This window comes from Melospiza melodia, chromosome 4 (genome assembly GCF_035770615.1).
Source record: "Melospiza melodia melodia isolate bMelMel2 chromosome 4, bMelMel2.pri, whole genome shotgun sequence".
Lineage (NCBI taxonomy): Eukaryota > Metazoa > Chordata > Aves > Passeriformes > Passerellidae > Melospiza > Melospiza melodia.
The window spans coordinates 10,451,776-10,470,528 of NC_086197.1; the positions used below are offsets into that span (position 1 = coordinate 10,451,776).

General features: G+C 45.5%; 2 protein-coding genes across 4 annotated transcripts in view; one reads left to right on the forward strand and one right to left on the reverse strand.

Annotated features, from left to right (window-relative positions):
* BCL2L13 (BCL2 like 13) overlaps nt 1-1,702 on the reverse strand; it is a 38,868-nt gene extending 37,166 nt beyond the window's left edge. Inside the window, exon 1 of one of the 3 annotated variants that reach the window (XM_063153829.1) lies at nt 1,612-1,702. Coding sequence is in view for 2 of the 3 variants with exons in the window: in XM_063153827.1 (XP_063009897.1) it covers nt 298-374 (77 nt within the window). In the remaining variant the exon portion in view is untranslated. Of the gene's footprint in view, nt 1-297; nt 418-1,611 lie in introns of those variants that run through there. The other 2 variants (XM_063153827.1, XM_063153830.1) reach the window with 2 other exon arrangements.
* A 1,271-nt stretch (nt 1,703-2,973) lies between these two features.
* On the forward strand, nt 2,974-13,659 carry ATP6V1E1 (ATPase H+ transporting V1 subunit E1). The gene is made up of 9 exons (XM_063153832.1): nt 2,974-3,130; nt 6,532-6,597; nt 7,487-7,596; nt 8,065-8,131; nt 9,852-9,941; nt 11,027-11,095; nt 11,448-11,542; nt 12,387-12,474; nt 13,049-13,659. The coding sequence occupies exons 1-9, from the start codon at nt 3,098-3,100 to the stop codon at nt 13,109-13,111; spliced, it is 681 nt and encodes a 226-aa protein (XP_063009902.1). The 5' UTR covers nt 2,974-3,097; the 3' UTR covers nt 13,112-13,659.
* The last annotated feature ends 5,094 nt before the right edge of the window (nt 13,660-18,753 follow it).

An 18,753-nucleotide genomic window follows, 5' to 3' on the forward strand; every position in this document is an offset into this window, starting at 1 on the left:
GCAGCTCAGCTGGTTCTTACAAACAGTGTCACCTACGGATTTCAGAAACAGCAGCGCTGCCAGAGCTCTTTCCAAACAGCAGCACCACAGCCCTCAGCTCCCACTCCAAAATGGATCACTCCAGAGCTGCATTCCCCACCTAGAGCCTCACTCACCAGCCACAAACCCAGTCACCCTGTGAGCTGCTGTGGCAGAATTCCTCCTGCTGAATTACTGCCACAGCTCCGGCCAGCAAGCGCTCAGCCAAGCAGCAGGATGGCAGCACTGCAGCTCACATCATCTTTAGGGCCTCCTGACCTCGATATGCTCACGGTTTGGGTCGTCCTCCTGCCATCGGTCTCTGCAACAGGCAGCCACGCTCGGCTCAGCTGCATCTACAGCCTCGGTGCCCTTCACCAAACGTGCCCAATTTCAAGGAGCTGCAGGTCTACAGAGCCACACCCCGTATCAACAAGATGGAAAATATTCAGGCACTCTGCAGCCTTACCAGATGTGGGGATTTTGGGTGAGACTTGCATGTGTAGGCTAGTTCAACCTTGCAGCAGTTTGTCTCTGAAAACACTTCCCATAACAGGCAGGGCTATCCAAAGCATCCAGTTGTGATCAGCTTGGGAGATAAATTCTCCAGAGTACTTTTCCAAGTGGGTATGAGGGTATGACTAAGAGATTGTTTATAATAAACTGAGAGCTACTCAGTTCAAACATGTCAGTTCCTACTGGAAATGAATCAATACTGCAGCCACTACTGATCCTCTGGTGGCACTTAATGGATAGAAATACTGGAAAACATAATTGTTCTTTGTCTGGACAGCGGCTGTAGCTGACCTCTGACAGAAATGCAATTAGGTGAGCACTCTAGGCAAAAGGGGTGATTTCTCTTCTAGGAAGAAAAGCAAAAGCTGTATGCGTTACCCACTACAAAGGTCCTCAATCCTTCGCAGCTTCAAACCATTTCACCACAGCATTAAATTATGACAAGCACAGCTTTCATTAACGAGCTCCATTCCCATTCACTTTCTGCCTTAACGCGCCTGTTTGGGTTTGAGGAGCCGAAAAAATCCCTTCCAAGTTTCAGCGGCGCCGGAGCCGCCGGCGGCAGCGCAGCGTGAGCCCCTCAGTTACTACGGCGATGAATGAGAGATTTATTTATACCCGGGCGGGCGGGCGGGCACGGCGGCGGATGAGTCACCGGCGGCGCCGTGCGGGACTCGCAGCCTGCGCGCTGCCGCGGCCCCTGCAGCGGGGGAGCCGCCGACGGGAGCCTGGCACGGCCCCCTCGCCACCGCTGCCCGCGGCTCCGGGGCTGCCCCGGGGGTGCCCCGCGGGTCCGCGCGTCCCTCGGCCGCGGCACCGGCCGCCAGGGGGCGCGCCTGCCCCCGCCGCGCCCCCGCCGAGACGCGCGCTCCCGGCTCGCCGCGCCCCCCCCAACTCACGGCCGGGGCTGCGCGCGGGAGGGCGGCGGGAGCGCGCCCAGCCGCCGGTCCCCGCTCCCCCACCACCCTTGAATCAATGAGTAAACGCAGACAGACAGGGAAAGAAATAAATAAACAAAACAAACAAAAATAAATCAACAGCCAGCCAGCCCGCCCGCTCCCACGCCCGTTTCCTCACCTGCGGGCGCCGCGGGGAGGAACTGGAGGTGGAGGAGCGGCCGCAGCTGCCGGGTCGCTCCCGCCGGGGGCGGTGAGGAGGGGAGGGGGGGAGGCGGGAGCGCGCCCGGTGCGCGGGCTCTGCCCTAATTTGCCGCCGCCGCCGCCGCCATGATGGAGGGGGCGGGGGCAGGAGCGCGCGGGGCGCGGCGCGGCGCGTGCCGCGCGTCACGGCTCGCGCCGGGGAGGGGGCGGGGCCAGGCGGGGGCTCCGCCCGCCGCACGTGACGGGGCGGGGCCGGGCGGGAGCGGCTGGCGGCGGTCACGGAGCCTCCGGCACCGGGAATAAACGTGGGGAGGGGGGCTTGTGCCAACCTGTCCCGTTTCCTCGTGGATTCGGAGCAACAGGAGCCCTTGGCAGGGCAGTTCCCGCCGCCCTGACCTCCGGGTCTCGTGGCTGTAGGTGTGGGTTCGGTGCGTCAGAGTCCCAAACGCCCCCCCCCCCCCCCGCCCCCCCCCCCGGCAAGGCAAGGGGCACACAGAAAGGAAACAGAGCCTGGATATAATTCCAACTGTATTTGTTTTATTTAGCAATATTTATTTTACAATAAGAGACATCATTATCATTTGCTGTTATATATATATATTTTTTTATTAAAACCTGGTTTCAATATCATTTAGACGGTGCCTGAAGTAATAGTGAAGCGTTCCCCAGACCCAAGGTACAGGCTGGTTTCCAGCATTATAAAGGCAATATGAAAAGACAGCAAAGTTACAAACAGAGTTTTATAATAAGCTTTTCCACGCAGGAAAAAAAAAACGCATAAAAAAAAGGAAATGGAAATAAATCAGGAAGAAGCATGGATGTGACAAATACCACATTTGACAGTGATTTGTAGGGGAATGATTTTGTCTTTTCCACAAAATGTTCCTGCAGAGTGGAAGCGGAAACCTCCTGCCGATTAGAACAAACCAATACTATTAGACATTTTGAAACTTGTTTGAATTTGAAGTTTCTTTGAGTTTTGCCGTAATTTACTAATTATGAAGTTTGTTTGAATTTTGCCGTAAAGAGAAGAACAGTAGCAGCAAGAGCACTGCTGCCAGGCCCTCCTTGCCCTCCCCTTGTCCGGCTGTTTCCTGCATCTTTCTGCTTCTCCCTGCTGCCAGCACGAAGCGGCTTTGGGGGCTGGCAGGGGAGCTCGTCCCGCGCTTCAGCGCTGTCCGCTGCAGCTGTGACAGCCCGCAAATGACACAGGGACAGCGACAGTGACAATGACACGATCACCATATATGGCGGTGTGACATCATTCGTTCGTCGAGTTCCTATTGGTCCGGATGCGCGGTGGGCGGAGCGTGTGGCGCCCCCGCCCCGGCCGCGACCCGAACCGGATCTGATTCCGCTCGGGGCCACCGACGGCACCGGCCGCGTCTGCAGGGCCTGCGGCTGCCCCCGACACCGCCACTGTCACCGTCACCGTCACTGCCACCGTCCCTGCCCCCGCCGCCATGGCGCTCAGCGATGCGGACGTGCAGAAGCAGGTAGGGCCGCGCGGCCCGGCCCGAGCGGAGCCCCTGAGGGGGAGCGGGGCTGGCGGCGCCGGGCCCTCAGCGCAGCGCTGGGCCCGGCCGTGCTGCCCTACCGGGCCTGCTGCTCTGGGAACGGAAGATCAATGGAGGGGAGGGATCCTGGCTTGGATAGATGAGTCTCCCGACAAGAAGGCGATTTTTCCCCTGCCGGGCTGGGTGGGCCCCACAGGGAACTTCCTGGAGGCGTTTTGGGGCCGTGTTAGGCCAGGCTGTGACGGGAGGGTTCCCGAGCACGCTGTGTGCTGTCTGCCGGGGTTAACTGCACCCCGGGCGGGTAAATGCAGAGCCTCAGATGAGCGCTGTGCTTTTACAGGCTGCTGCGGTGGATGCTGAGAGGTGAGGGCCGGTTTCTTCTTCCTGCAGAACGGAGAACTAGGAAAAGTGGCCTTAACCTGAGACAGGGGAGATTCATATCAGATTTTAGAAAAAAATACCTTGCTGTTAGGGTGGTCGAGCACTGGAATGGGTTGCCCAGGGAGGTGATGGAATCAGCATCCCTGGAGGTGTCTGGATCTGAAGTGGTTTAGTGGATTAAAGGTTATGGTTGATGGTTGGACTGGGTGATCCTGAAGGTCTCTTCCAACCTTAATGATTCTATGGTTCCCTAAGGATTTGCCATCTCTTTTTGGCTTGTAGCTGTGTTACCTGCAGTTAGCTGTACCTTAGCATGTGGCTGGGCTGCTCACTGTTCCTGAATGCCCTTCTCAGCTCTACATCCTAACCAGAGTAGGGGCTGGCTTGCAATGGAAACTTCCAGCGCTGAAGTCTGGCTGTGCACACTCCTCCAGAGGCAGGGCACCCTGTCCCTGTTGACAGTAAACACTGCCCTCAGCTAAAAAAACTGCTTTCAGCTGGATTGGGGTTGGTGTGTGGTGTCAAAGGCCGTGGGCATCCAGTCAGCACTGGTGTGGGGAGTTTCTGCAGGTGATGAGCAGATCAGGCGAGTTCCCTCTGCCCTCTGCATCACAAGTACTTGTGTCTCACTTTCTCATTCAGTAAACATAGTCTCTTGGCAAGGCAGCATCACAATGAAAGTAAAATTGGTAGGTTGCCTTTCTCCAGAAGGAGAGTTGTAACATTACATTGTATTCCTTTTATCTGCAAAGCTCCTGTGTTTTGGTTGGGTTTTTTTTTTCCTGCCTCTTTTATGAAGATAATAAAAATAAAGCTGACATTAAGGTGGTCTTGCTCAGCCAGACCTGAACTTCAAAGGTGAGTTCAGGCTCTGGTGATGTATCAAACATGTGATACTGATGGCATTCCACATGTGCACGTTCCTGTCAGTGCTTTGCACTCCTGGGCCCAGCCTGATCCTGTTAACTGGACAGTGCTGATGATGATCCACAGTCCTGCACGTGGATCAGTCTGGCATCACTTCCCAGCAGGTCCTCCTTGCCACCACACTTCCAGTGATTGTCACTCTGAAAATCATCTCTGACTGAGACTTTTCCCACTGTCAGACTTGCTTTGTTGTTCTGTCAAAGGAATTTAATACATTGTTCCATCTGGTCACTTCTGAAGCCCATCTAACATCTAGAACTTCCCTTGGAAAGGATAATCACACTGCTCCTGACAGGAAAAGCCCTTCCTCCTTTCTGCAGGAAATACTGCCTTAAAATAAGTCTCTCATTTCAAAATACATTTTTGTCACTGTTATTAAAACTGATCCTATTTATAGATGTGAAAATTTCCCTTTGGATCTCTCTTCATTTCTAGAAAAACAAAAGGGGGTTTCAGTACAGCAGCTTTTGAAGGAAGTAACACTGTTCAGTCTTATCAGTCTAGGAGAAGTGCATTCCATATTATCTTGCTTCCATCTCATTCCCTTTCTTTACACAGAGGATGTTTCCTGAACACCCAGAACTGTTAAAAGTGCTTGTCCAAAATTCAGAAACCAGACTACACTGGAGGAAGTGACTCAGTCACATAAAGGCTGCTGCTGCTGCTGAGTTCCCAGTCCTCTTCAACAATAGGCTATTCAGCAGAATAATATCCTTGTTTTAAATGCCTCTCTTGTCCTTTCTGAAAGGCAGAGTAGGTAGACAAGCACTTGAAAGTCTTTGCAGACACAAATTAAAAGCAAACCTGCTGATTTGATTTTGAGGATGTAGATGTTACTGTTCACTTGTTCCACTGTGCTAACACGTGTTTAAAATCTTCCATTTGTCTCTTCACTTCTGTTTTTTCATCTCTATGGGCTTAGTGCTGCACATTGGCTCACTTTTCAGCTTGGCACCTTTCTAAACTCTTTAAAACATTTCATTTTAACATGAGATTCTGTAAATGGAGTCTTTTGTGTGAGTTTATTCTGACTGGATTTTCTGCAGAATGTCTCTCATCACCAAGTGCAATCAGACAGAAAGTCAGTGGGTTTTAGGGTCTGCTCCACGTGGCCATGGAAGTGTCTGTGCCTCATCCCAGTTGCAGTTTGGTTGGGAATGAGTCCTTCCATGGGAATGGGAGCCTGAGCTGAGGCCTGCTCACAGAGGGGCCTGTGATGGCTGAACAGAACTGGCTCTGGTTGCTTTCCTGCTCTCTCAGCTGCTGGACCTGGGCTTTGTAGTGCTTTGGGGTGGCTGCAGAAATGCTTTTCAAGTAGAAGTTTTTGGTTCCTGTGGGGCTCTGAAGCAGCATGTGACATTCTTGATGTGGTCAGGGTCACAGAGTGTTGCTGCTGCTGTCTCCTTCCCCAGCCCCTCCTAAGTGCCATTATAGGATTTTACAGAATTCATTACAGTTTCCCAAGAGAAGGGTCTCTGGTGTTCAAAGGAACTTGTGGCTGTACAGATCTGACCAGAGTGGTCAGTGGCACTTGGCTTGGCTTCACTGTTCATCTCTGGAAGGCCCAGGTTCATTCAGATGCCATCTGTGTAATCTTTTTGTTTCATGGAAATGTCATAACAAACAGACTCATTTTGCTGTCTGAGGATTTTTGAAGCCTGGGAGGTTTATTTAATAATCCCAGGGGTGAAAAAGTTGGTCTCATTAATGAAGAACAAAAATACCTTCACATTTATACCCAAAAATGGCCTTGCATTTATACAAATTTTCTTTGGGGTTGGTTGGTTTGTTTTGGGGTTTTTATGGTTGCATACCTGAAGTGCATACTCCTATTGGCAGCTAGTGAAACAGCATTATATAGAATTATTGGGGGAAATAGTTTTCTTGTAATATATGTCAAGATTAACTGGCTCTTCATTGTGTATGCTCAATGTAATTTCCTTGCAAAACAATATCATATGAAAGAGTAAATGGATATGGAGGCTGTGCAGATGAGTAGATACATACACCTGCTTCCTCTGGTCAGTGTCCTTCCCTACAGAAAACATTTTCTTTCCTCTCTCTGGTTACAGATCAAGCACATGATGGCTTTCATTGAGCAGGAAGCCAATGAAAAGGCTGAAGAAATAGATGCCAAGGTAAAAATGGAAGTTCACTGTCAGTAAGTGCAAAAGGAAAACTGCCTCCCACATCCTGCTCTGAAAGTTGCAGTCAGAGAGAACTAGAAACCTTTGTAAGCTACAGCTGGTTTCTGTTTAGTTACTACATAGCAAAAATGTACCAAAGATAGCATTCCTTAGTTTTTGACAAATGAAAATGACTCAGAGCTGGTTTTGGTCAATATTTTGGTGGTTCTTGAGTATAAATATATTCATATCAACGTTCAACCCCTTTTTTGAGCAATCAGGAGAACTGAGAGGAAATGTGACTAAACTGGATTGAGTAGGACACCTTCCCCCACTAAATTAGTATTTAAGGCAGGAGTTGAATTACTTGCTGAATGCTTCACTTAGGTTAAGCCACAAGAGACTGGGTTTAATATTAACCTGATGTTAGAGTATAGATGTTTACTGAAGAAGGATTAATGGTGCCTTTCAGCCCCAGCAATCTGCATTACACCACCAGGGAAATGCCTTGTTGGTATTGGACTCAGCATACATGTTGCTGATAATATTTAATCTCCCTTAAACATTTGGGTTTACAGAAATATTTAATCAGTACTAAAGCTTGTATTCCTGAAGATCTGCAAACAGAATTCAGAAGTTGAGATTGGATTCTCAGATATAAGTAGGCCAGTTATCCACATGTTTTTACATTTTGTCTAGTGAGGCTTTACCAAAAAAAAATTAAAAGCTGTGCTGTCACCCTCCTTGTGTAAGAATTACTTAAAGAGGTGAAGGGTTTTTATATGGAACCATAGATTGTATCATCCTATCCTGTGTGTGAATGTGCTCTGTTACATTTTGATTCTGTTTTTTTCAGCCCAAGGAATCAATTTCCACTTCAGTTCTTTAATTTTTACTGTAGGCAGAAGAAGAATTCAACATTGAGAAGGGTCGCCTTGTTCAGACACAGAGGCTGAAAATCATGGAGTATTATGAAAAGAAGGAGAAGCAAATTGAACAGCAAAAGAAAATGTGAGTTGCTTGGGCTAGACAGCTGACCTCAGAGCCTGAGCCTGCATTTTGTTGTTAATTTTATACAAAATTCTTCTGGCCCTGCAAGCACTCAAATTGTAGACAACATATTTAGTTCTAATTATGAGTTCCTATTTTATTTTCTGGGGACAAATGATCAAAACTGAGCTACAATGGTGTAACAGTGTGATAAAAGAATCCTTCACATTTCTTTTTGTAGTTAACATCTAGAACTGTACCCTGCTCTGTTACCCTGGGATAAATGATCATGTTGGGTTTAGTTTGGCTGGGTCTTCACCAAGAAGGGGCTTCTGCAGTTTAATCTTTTGTGCAAGTCCAGAAACAGATTCAGGCAGGTGAACAGACCTTGGCTTTAAGTGTTGTAGAATTGTTACCTTTAAATGCAAATGTTACAGTTCTTCTGTCAAAGACTGATGGATTGATCCAGCTTTATCATGCAACTTGCAGCCAGATGTCCAACCTGATGAATCAAGCAAGGCTGAAGGTCCTCAAGGCAAGGGATGACCTTATTGCAGTGAGTATCTCTGAAGCAGACACACAGTCTCTATTTCTGCCATAAGTTAGGAAATGGAACTGTTCTCTCCAGAAAATACAGGATTTTTGATTGAGTGATGTTTGCTTCAACATACAAAAAGGGCTTTCCAAGCTGCTCTGAAAGGGCCTTGAGGATTTAATCCAGCTTTGCTATCTCCCTATTTTCACAGTTTCCATTACCTGCTGTTTTAGGGAAGTGCATTGGTCTGCCAGGAGCATTGCAGGCAGTGTTGTATCTGTCATTTGCACAGTGGCTTGTTTCTTTCAAGAGCAGCAACTCTCTCTTGCACAGTTGGTAGAACTTTGAAATCCTGTTTGCCTGAAGTAGTGTTTATATAAAAAAACCCATCATGGCATAAGCAAGGAGGCTGAAAACACCACTAACTGGGAGTTTTTGTGTCCTTCAGTGGCCCATAGGCCATGAAAAGTTTTGCTTCTTGTTCTGTGTTGACACAGAGTAATCATTCATCAGAGCAGGGAGCATTCAGGCTAGTTTGTGTTTCCTGTGTTTATCTCTCACCATGGGCAGTGTGTCCCCATCCTGCTCACTGAGCAGCTTTGCTGTGCTCTCCCACCTCAGGGATAGTTTGGCTGTTCCATGTGCTGCTAGATGGGGCTGTTGAGCTGTTGGAAAAGCTTGAGATGGGATAAATGTTCAGGTTGATGCTACCATGAAAAAGAAGAGTTAGCAGAAGAAAATCACCGGTTTATTGATTCTTTAAAATGAGTTTCAAACTTTAGATTGTATTTCCAGAGAGGAGGAAGGTGGATTGCTCAAGGGCTAACTCTGTTGTGTTGGTCTCTGCTGGGTAATCTCTTCCTCGTTTATCTGCTGACTCAGCCTCATGCTTCTGAGTAATTCTAAACAGTCTTCCTCATTTTAAGACATTTAAAGTCACATGCTGCTCACTCTTTCTTTCCTTATCAGATCTTTGGCTTCTTTCATGAGATGAGCAGTGGCAGAAATGCAATGTTTCCCTAGGGAGGACAGAGTAACTGGGTTTGACCATGGCAGTAAAGCGTGATAGTTTTATATCTTCATACTGATTGTGTTTCTGTGCACTCTTTTTCTAAACACCATGAGGTAGGACAGGAGAGAGTTTCTTTATCTGGAGCATTTCTGATGGTTCAGTTTTAGGAACTTTGAGTTGACTCTTTAAAAATTTCTTTAAAATTCAATCGCATCCTATGCTGATTTGCTGAGTAAAGATAATCAAGAGAGCTACTTCAAATTAAAAATAAGCTCTCTCTTTGCATTTACTTACAATTAAAGAATACCTAACCTGAATATTATTTGATAGAAAAATAGATTGGATTTCTTTGCTTGACCATAAAGCTGAAAAAAATTTATTTGGACAACTGTATTATTTTACATGAAGCAATTATTTGCTGCATATTTAATTTATCTAAGTTAACATTTTAGGTACCATTCTTTTACTCCTGAGCTCTCCCTTTTTCACACAGCAGGAATTATTGTCAGGTTGTAATGAGGTCAGCCCAGGGCAGGAGGAAGGGAGTGTTGGGCAGGGATGGTGTGCCATGCACAGAGATGGAGGTCTAGCTTGGATGAACACCAGCTGGAGTGTACATTTACGTGTTGGCAGGGTGTGAGAGCTATAATAGAAGTACAGAAAGTTGGTGGGCATGAAACCAAATGCCAAACAGATGGGCTCTGCTGATCTGATTTCTTCTGAATGTAGGATTTGCTGAATGAGGCCAAGCAGAGACTTGCCAAGGTGGTGAAAGATTCTGCCAGGTACCAGACACTGCTGGATGGACTAGTTCTACAGGTAAATATTCAAATTGTAAAAAATGGATCATTGCTGCCCTAGCCCCCTAGGTTTCTTTTGTGAGAAATAGCCCTCTGAAAGTTCCAGTTGTATTAGAGTCTGGATCAAATGCTGTTCTGAGTGATCCCTGAGTTTTAAACATCACTTCAGTATCTTTGAGTCTTGGGTTCTGAGCAGACAAGGCTGTGGCTTACTTTGAGGTGTAGAACCTGGGACACCAGCAGCAGGTCCATTGCACACACTCATTTTAGGGTGCACACATGAAGCTCTGTAGTGATGATTTGGATGCTGCTCCTCCAAGCCCACAAATCAGTCAATACCTGTCGAAAACCTTTTCAGCATCTGAGACTTAATAAGCCTTGACAAATTTACTGTAGTATGGAATGAGCCTGTGACAGAAGCAGGCACAGAAAGCAGCACCCAGAGCTTTGCTTGCCTAGAAGAACCCCCCCAAGCCCCAGAAATGAACACATGAAAGTCCAGTGAGCCTTGGCCAGGTCAGTGCTGTGGGCTCTGGTGCCTCCTTCTGGCACGGACTGGGCCTGTTGCTGGGAGCTCCCAGGAGCCATCACGAGCTCTCCTGTCACACTTGATGGCAGAGTTTTCTCAGTAGTGCCTCCTGCCAGCTTGTGCCTCCAACTGGGTGTTGTTTCTTTCTCACACTCAGGTCTGGTCTTGCTGTACATCAAAAAAACCCTTTCTTGTTCTTGCAAATTGGCCACACTTCTCTTGGCTCCTTATGTTAGATCCAGTGAGGGATCTGTGCTCACAGCTGGACCAGATGATCATTGTAGGTCCCTTCAGACTGGAACTGGGCACCACAGTCCTGAGATTCCCTATGTTTAGTTGCACTTGAGTTCCAAAAGCATCATCCATATTTGGGCTCTTCCCCAAACATTGGTGTTGTCCTTCCAGAATGGCTGTGTGAGGTGAACTCGTGGGCAAAAATCTAAATAAATGAGGCTGGTATTGCTGGGACTTGGGTTTCAAATTGATCAGGTTTCCTTTCTTGGGGGTAAATAATTGTGACAAAGAAACAATTGATTTCCTGAAACTGAAATGGTTGTAATGGTTATTCCTTGCAGGGGTTCTACCAGCTGCTTGAGCCCAGATTAGTTGTTCGGTGCAGGAAGCAGGATCTCCCCATGGTTAAGGTGAGACACCTGCAATATTTTGACAGTGCCCTGCTGGATTTGCTGCTCAGATCCCCCTCTCTGTGTGCTATGCACTTTGCTTGTTGCACTTCTGTTGCAGCTACAGTGTGCTTCCAAAGTTGGGAGTCATTTCCCTGCTTGGATCTTACCTTGGAAACTTTAGACCTGGCTACAGTATTAAGAATAATAACTGGGTTTGGCTGAAGAGCCAAACTGAAATGCATTTGCTTAATTAAAAATAAAAAAAGAGGTCTCAATACCTTTTTCTATTACTGCAAGTGATTGAATGATCAAACCCATGTGCTGCAGTGGCATTTGTCCATGCTAACTGGAAGTTTATCTTGTGTCCTAGACTGCTGTACACAAGAGCATTCCCATCTACAAAAATGCCATAAAAAGGGATGTGGACGTTCATATTGACCAAGACAGCTTCCTGCCAGAAGATATGTAAGGAAAATGGGATTGTTTTGTACAGGGCACTAACTTAATGCAACTTTTCAAGCCACAGCTCACATTAGTGTCAGAAAGTTAAGTGTGAAATGTCCTCAGAGTGGCTGCTGCTGTTCTTGTGTGCCTGGCAGTTCTTTGAGTTTTTCAGACACACACTCTGTAGTTTTCTCTAGACAAGCACTGTCCCCACCAAAAATGTGAGGAAAAGTTTTGTGCAATCTCCAGCCTGATTCACAGTACTGGAGCAGGAAATCACTGTGCATAGGAACTGAACCACTGGTCTTTTAAGGAGAGAGAAGATGGATGTAGCCATGCTTTCTGTCTCAAGATGAAGCAAACGGAGTCATGAAGTGCTGCAGGACAATCACTTGATGGGGTTTATGTCTGTTCTGTCTGCAGGGCTCTGCTTCCATATGGTATCATAGAGGTACCATAGACAAAGCTGTGTATTCTGCCATCTTTATCTGTGGGCCAACAAACAGCACTTCTACCTCCTTTCCTCACTTCCCAAAATGTGACACTCTCTTAATAACACAGAGCCAGAAGCTCTTTTGAAGGGACAAATTGCAAAGCTCCACTTCCATTTAAAACATACTGATGAGGGTCCTTGCACATAGATGTGGTCCCTAATAACTCCGAGATCCTTTGTGCTGCTGCTTCTCTGGATCTTTGTGCTGATTCCTATTAAAACATGATCAAAAAGGTTATTTTTTTAAAAAAAATAAATGTTAGCCATGTATCTGACTTGTCTATAAATGCTGATTTGGGATAGGTTTGCCACATTCTGATCCTGATCCATGGATTTCACTGAATTATTTCTTTTTTTGTTGTCCTTCTTTAGTGCTGGTGGTGTTGAAATCTACAATGGTGATGGCAAAATTAAAGTTTCCAATACCCTGGAAAGTCGGCTGGACCTTGTAGCCCAGCAGGTGAGTTTCTCCAACAACCTGGGTAAACAAAATACAATTAACTAGTTTGTTCTTGTAATGAAATCCTTGTGTTTCCAAAGTGTCACAATAGTGCATGGCATCAGATGTCATTGGGAATGACCAGTAGGAAGTTATTTTTGAATGGAAAGAAGCAAATTACCTGTTGTTTGTGCAGCAAAAGAACATGATTCCTTTTGAATTAAGTTTAAGCATAAAACTCTATAAATTATGATACTGAAAGCCTTGGTTATGACTGCACTGCAATCAGGATGCTGAAATGCTGAGGCTAACTTGAATTACTGAAGCTAGCTTGAGTACAAACTTTGGCTGAGACCTATTACACCCAAGTGCAGAAAACTCTAGCTCTGGCATCTCTTTCATGTGCTGCAGTACAGGCAGTGCTTTCAGTCTACAGAATAGCAGGCAATGTGTGATCAGGGAAAGACTTCAGCAAGCTCAGCTGAACTGACTTGTTAATTTTGAAGCCAACCTAAGTATCCCAGAGTGCCTGCAGGAAGAACCTGCAGCAGTTTTATTGCCCATTTCACATAACTGATGTGTTCTTTCTCTTCAGATGATGCCAGAAATCAGAGTGGCTCTCTTTGGTGCTAATGCCAACAGGAAGTTTTTGGACTAAAGCTCTATGAGAGAAGGTGGGATCTGTTCCACTGCCATACTGAAGGGGATGCAAAAGCATCTGCTAATTTAAAATCTTGAAATTTAACATTACTGTGTCATCCAGTATCTGTTCTTCAATCGAATAATTTTGCATACCTGCTGTGCTTAGCCTCTCTACTTGTGGTTAGAATGCATTGCTCTAAGGATGTGAAGACATACATATTCATCCAGAAATGGCATTAGGAAATGGAGGCACTTGGGCTCTTGGCTTTCCTCACACTGTTGTGACTCTCTAAAGACAAGTGGTGCATTTAGGGTCACTCTCTTTGCTTTGGCCTTGTCTCTCTCAAGTTATCTGATCTGTGAAGTAAATTACTGTGCTGCTGATGTCAAATCCCCTTTCAGTTATGGTCTTCAGTGTTCTAAAGGGCATGTATTCCTTCCCAAGGTTGGTAGTTTAATTCATGTTACTTGGTCAGGCATTTCCTGTTCTGTATATGTGATTTAAAAAAAAGCCTGAGCCTGTAAAACTCTATTTATTAAAATAAAAATGCGTGTGTGTATGGAGTTCCTTGTCACTTCTGTCTGGGGCATTGGCAGCCTTTGGAAAGTGGGATTGTTTGTGCAAGGACCTTCTACCTGAGCTCTGCGTATGAGCTCTTCTGTGAAGCTGGAATTCAAGAGCAAGGAGCAGGGTCAAGCTATTTGCAGCAATAATGTTGGATTGCAGGCAAGGCTTTTGAGTAGGACTCCAGGATTCTGGAGCATCATTCTCCCTGAAAAATGGGTCAGTAGTTCTGCTCCCTCTGTCTTCTGTCACAGGAGAGAGCTACAGTAACACAACTGTGCTGCTTAGATAAAACAAACACAATCCATTTCCCATCACAAGGTTGTTGCTTCTGATCCAAACTGTACCCTGACTCTTCCTAATGCTCAATGCTGAGATTTCTTCCATGGAAAATAGAAGCTGATGAATTGCAACTTAAATATGTTTTGAAATCATCTTCTCTAAGGATTGCAGTGAACCAGGAGCAGTAGGAATTTTACATTGTGCCATGAAGGGCATTTGCCAAGCTGCAGCAGCACTGGTTTTATGCAGTGTTTTTAACCTGAGGCTCTAATGTGTGTGCCCTCATGTAAAGTAGACTCGAAATGCTAGATAAGCCTTTTATTGTCTCATTCCTCTCAATTGGAGATTGACTGCTAAGGAAATCCTGATTCCAAGCTTATTTAATCTGTTTCTGGAAGAAATGCTTTAAATTTGCTCTTAGGAAATAAGATTACTTTGCAAGGTTGGGGTTTTTTGTTTTACTGCTCTTTGCTGCTGCATTTAGGTGCCAGCTCTTGTTTTCCATAGATGGTTATGGTATTTATTTCTTCATTTGCTTTTCAGCACATTTCTGTGCTGGGCAATAAGTGTGTCTGGATTGAAGTCCCCCTCTTTCTAGATTTTGGATACCTGTTACAGCTTTTTGTCACAGTTGCTGGTCCAGCTTCCTGACTGAGCACTGGGTTCTGGCTTTGTGACACACATGTAGTGATGGATAAGCCTTTGCATGTGCATGCTTGGCTGTGCTGTTTCTTGATTCAAAGAGTACTTTTTGATACAGAGGTGTTTTGGTCCTTTCTGATGGTTTCATCCAGCTCATGAGTGAGCTCTCTGCAGATGCTTGTCTGTGACAAAATGTGGCTGTTTGTGCAGGATCTGATGGTCTCTTTCTTTCATGAAGGTAGCAAAACCTTCACAAATCCAGGTTTTGCCCACTTTTGAAAAGCAAAATAGTAACTAGATAAGAGTTTGACTGTGATTCTCACACTGGAAGATGTTAGAGTTATTTACTTTATACTTTTCTCTGTTAGTTTTGTATCTACCTTCTCAGGAAAGAGGAAGAAACTTGTTGCACTTGGATTCAAAAATTGGTGTCCTCAGGAATGTGTTCAGTGTTACTCAGTGTCAGCAGTGATTCAAAGCAGGTCATTAAGGAAGGGTCTCAGATTTATGTACCTCACAGCTGAAGTCCAGGACTGGGGAGTTTGTACCCCCTATAGCTCCCCCAAGCTGACTGAGGCATTATCTGGAACATCCTGGTCCTTTATTCCAGGTAAGAGGAACTGTCACCAAGGTTTTTAGAGATGCAGAGGAAAATGGGATATCCCATCCAGGTGTACCTAGTGCAGTTAGCAACCCTGTTATGTCTTCATCCAAACTCCCTTCAGTGTTTGTAGACAGATTTTTGCAAGTCAAATGTGAAACAAAAGCAGCACTTGAGGACAATCTCAGAGCTCCTCCCGCAGCATTGTTGCAGCACAGTTTTGTAAGGTGAGCTGTACTGCTGGAAGTAGCCTGATGACCCAGGGCAAATCAATGAGAATATTGACCTTTATTCATCTTTGTATAAGCATGCATAATATTCCAGTTGGGCACACTAAACAAACCCTAAGCCACATCAGCACCTTAGGAAAGTGGACAAATACAGGGAACAAAGGAGGCATTAAATGAGGAAAAAAAGCTCTGTGAAGTTGTGATGGGAGAGGCAAGCACTGCAGGTTAACAGTGAGATGGTTCAGCCTAGTGGAAAAGGACTTGGGGAAATGGATAATATTGCACTTGTTCTGCAGAGCTGGCAGTGCAAAGTTTAAGAGCAGGCTTGACACTTAGGTAGTCACCAGAGGACTTGGAATGTTCCTGCACATCTGACTCAAAACCCTGTTTCAGAAGGTAGTTTTCACACCTGGGTGTATTAACTTTAATCAGGCTGTATGAATGATGCCTGGAAGTGCATGCAAGTGTCCAGAAGAGGAAAGCCTGGAAGAAAACATGCAGAAGCTGGCAGAAGGGTGGTACCTTGCTTGTTGCATGCCCCTGTCCTGACCTGCTGATGTTAGCAGGCAGAATATGCATCTCCTGGAAAATAGGAAAGTGTAAACTCATCCCTTACACAGCCAAATAGCACACACAGGCTGGGGCCACCTCCATGGACACACATTTCAGCCTGTGCCTGAAATAGCTGGGGAGGTTAAAAGAAAATTACCCATTTATTTATTTCCAGAGAAAGTGCATGAAGGAGGAAAAGAAAAATTGGGGGGGAAAAGTGAACCATCCCAGGGGAAAATTCAAAGCAAAAAAATTTCTTTAGTTAAGTGAAGTCTGAGCTGTTACTCTGGAGAGCAAAGGCTTGATAGTGCAGGGAAGCAGCTTGGCAAAAGGTGTTTAGCCCTAAGCAAGAGCCCAGACAGACCTGAGTGTGGTTTGGCTGGGTGTGCTGTTTGATAGAGGCAGCTCAGAGAGGCAGGTGGGGGCCCCATCCTGCCTCTCAAACGTGTTTGCAGGGAACAGGCCGTGACAAGAAGGCCCTTCCAGGGCTGGGATGTTCCTGCTGCTCTCAGCCAAAGTAGAGCTGGCTGGGAAACCCCAAATCTGTCTTCCTAGGCATCTCATTCAGAGCATCCCATACTGTTCCTTTGGCTTTGCTTTAGAGAAAGCAAGAAAAACATCTGTACAGGAGCATTCTGGGGTTAAAATCTTCCTGACAATGTGCCAAAAATGTCATTTCCCAGCCCTTGCTACATGCTGGGAATCAAAAGCTGTGGAAATCAAGGCTACCACGTTATTTTAGGTAGTTCAAGGCTGATCTGTTGGGAGAGACTGCAAAGAAAATATCAGGGGTGGTCTCCCAGCATTTCTAGAGGCTGTTTGTCCTTCCTGTGTCCAAGAGGGTTTGCAGGAGCTCAGCTCCTTTTCCCTGTCAGCCCCTGGCCCACGTGTGCACTGCCTGAATACCAAGTGATGCACAAACCCCACCCCAGTGCAAACCTTGGGGCTGTTCTGTGGCTGCAGATCCCAAATACAGGGGCTGGAAGTGGGCAGGAGAGGGGAACAGCTGTCCTAGCTGGAGAACTGAGCACAACAAGGGAGAAAGGGACACCTTGCAGTATTCCTGGTAGTGAGAGGGGCAGGTACCTTTTGCAAAACTTCTTTCATCCATTGCCTGCAGTGCCACTGTAACTCTTCCCAGCAAAGGCCACTTTTACTCAGCTGGCTACAGACAAAATCTTTTTGGAACATCTTCTGGAGAAAGGCTGGTGCTTCCTCTCAGAGGGCTGCAGAAGGAGAGGGGACCTCCCTTCCAGCAGCAATATGCCAGAAGTTCATCCCAAAGCAGTGTTTGCGTGGCAGCACAAGAAAATTAATAATGTCTAAAAAATTGAATTATTGTTTTTCCCACATGCACAAGAAATTAAGCAGTTCAAGCACAGACATTTCCATGCTTCTGCTCTCAATTCCAAGCCCTTTGAATTGTTTGTAGCCAGGGCTGGGACACCAGGAATTGGGAGGCTCCTTCACCTGCTGCCTGGGTGACCTGCCTGGTGTCCTTGCCACCACTGCTGGGCTCTGTGGGATAGGAATGCTGAGTTGCTGGACTTCAGGAATGGGCATATGAGGATTTTAGCACTGAAGACATCCACATCCCACCTCTGTGTGGCAGGAAGTGCTGCTGTTCTGTGAGCTCTGTAAAATCCTGGCATTTGAAGTGTTAATCCCAGCATAACAGTGGCTGCAGCAGCAATGCAGGCTAAAGGTGATAACCTATTAAAAACCTTTGAAAATGTTCCTTCTCCAGATCTGTCAGTGCTGTTCTGCTGCAGGATGTTCCTGGTCTCCTCCATGTTATGTTGGCAGGCATGAGCTGTTTGCTTTCATCCAAGCTGAAGCATTTGCCTTTCAGTTTCACCAAGTGACCTCTTTGTGAAGTCATCTGGAGTTGTAAAGTAAATTGGATCAACCATCTGGCTTTTTTTCTGTTCCCCATTTAATGCATTGCTACCATATCTCCCTGCATCCGAATGGTTTTATTGCTCTGTGCTAACCATTCATTTTCCATCCTGTGTTTCCCATTTTTGTGGAGCACCACTACATGTAGTGACTGGAAGGTCTCTGGCTGTGTTGTGCTAGGGGGAAAAAAAGGAGAGAGGCAAACCCTTGGAACAAAACCTTGGAGCAAAACCTTGGAGCTCACCAAAGCTTGGCTACTTTTATCTCCATAAAGAGGTGTCCATGCTGCTGAGTTTCTGGCATTCAGGCTTCACCTTTTGCTTTGATTTCCCTTTTAAATTACCCTTTAGTTGGTAATTTAAGCCAGCCCTTTTGATTGTGCACCCATATTAGTAAAAGTAAAAAACATAAAAAACATATCCTAGGGGCATCTGCCCCAAATAAATTACATATATAATTATATATATATATATATAAATAAAATTTATATATATAGTTATATATATAATTTATACATATAATTTTTTATATTTATATCTAAATATATAATTAATGTAATATAAACATAAATATATATAAATATAAATATATATTTCTCATTAATTATATATATAATTTATATAAATTATATGCAGGTACTACTGTACAAATTATATTATAAAGCATAACAAAACTATACTTTTTAAAAGGATTATATTAATATGAAATTAATATGTTTTATTTATTAATAGTGTAAACTGTATTCTCCTCTTGCACTCCAACAGTGTTTTGTTTGCATGCAGCTCACTTTGGAAACCTGTGATGTACCAAAAAGGCTTTCTATGCTGGTGAAAAGCATGAAAAGCATTCTCACCCTGTGCTAGAGGTGTTGTATCACACCTGGTGCA

Bases quoted from the DNA above. Each gene is read 5' to 3' on its own strand.
- ATP6V1E1 (XM_063153832.1), top strand. From the start codon at position 3,098: ATGGCGCTCAGCGATGCGGACGTGCAGAAGCAG. The intron at 3,131-6,531 runs GTAGGGCCGCGC...CTCTGGTTACAG, and splicing joins ATGCGGACGTGCAGAAGCAG to ATCAAGCACATGATGGCTTT. The intron at 11,543-12,386 runs GTAAGGAAAATG...GTCCTTCTTTAG, and splicing joins AGCTTCCTGCCAGAAGATAT to TGCTGGTGGTGTTGAAATCT.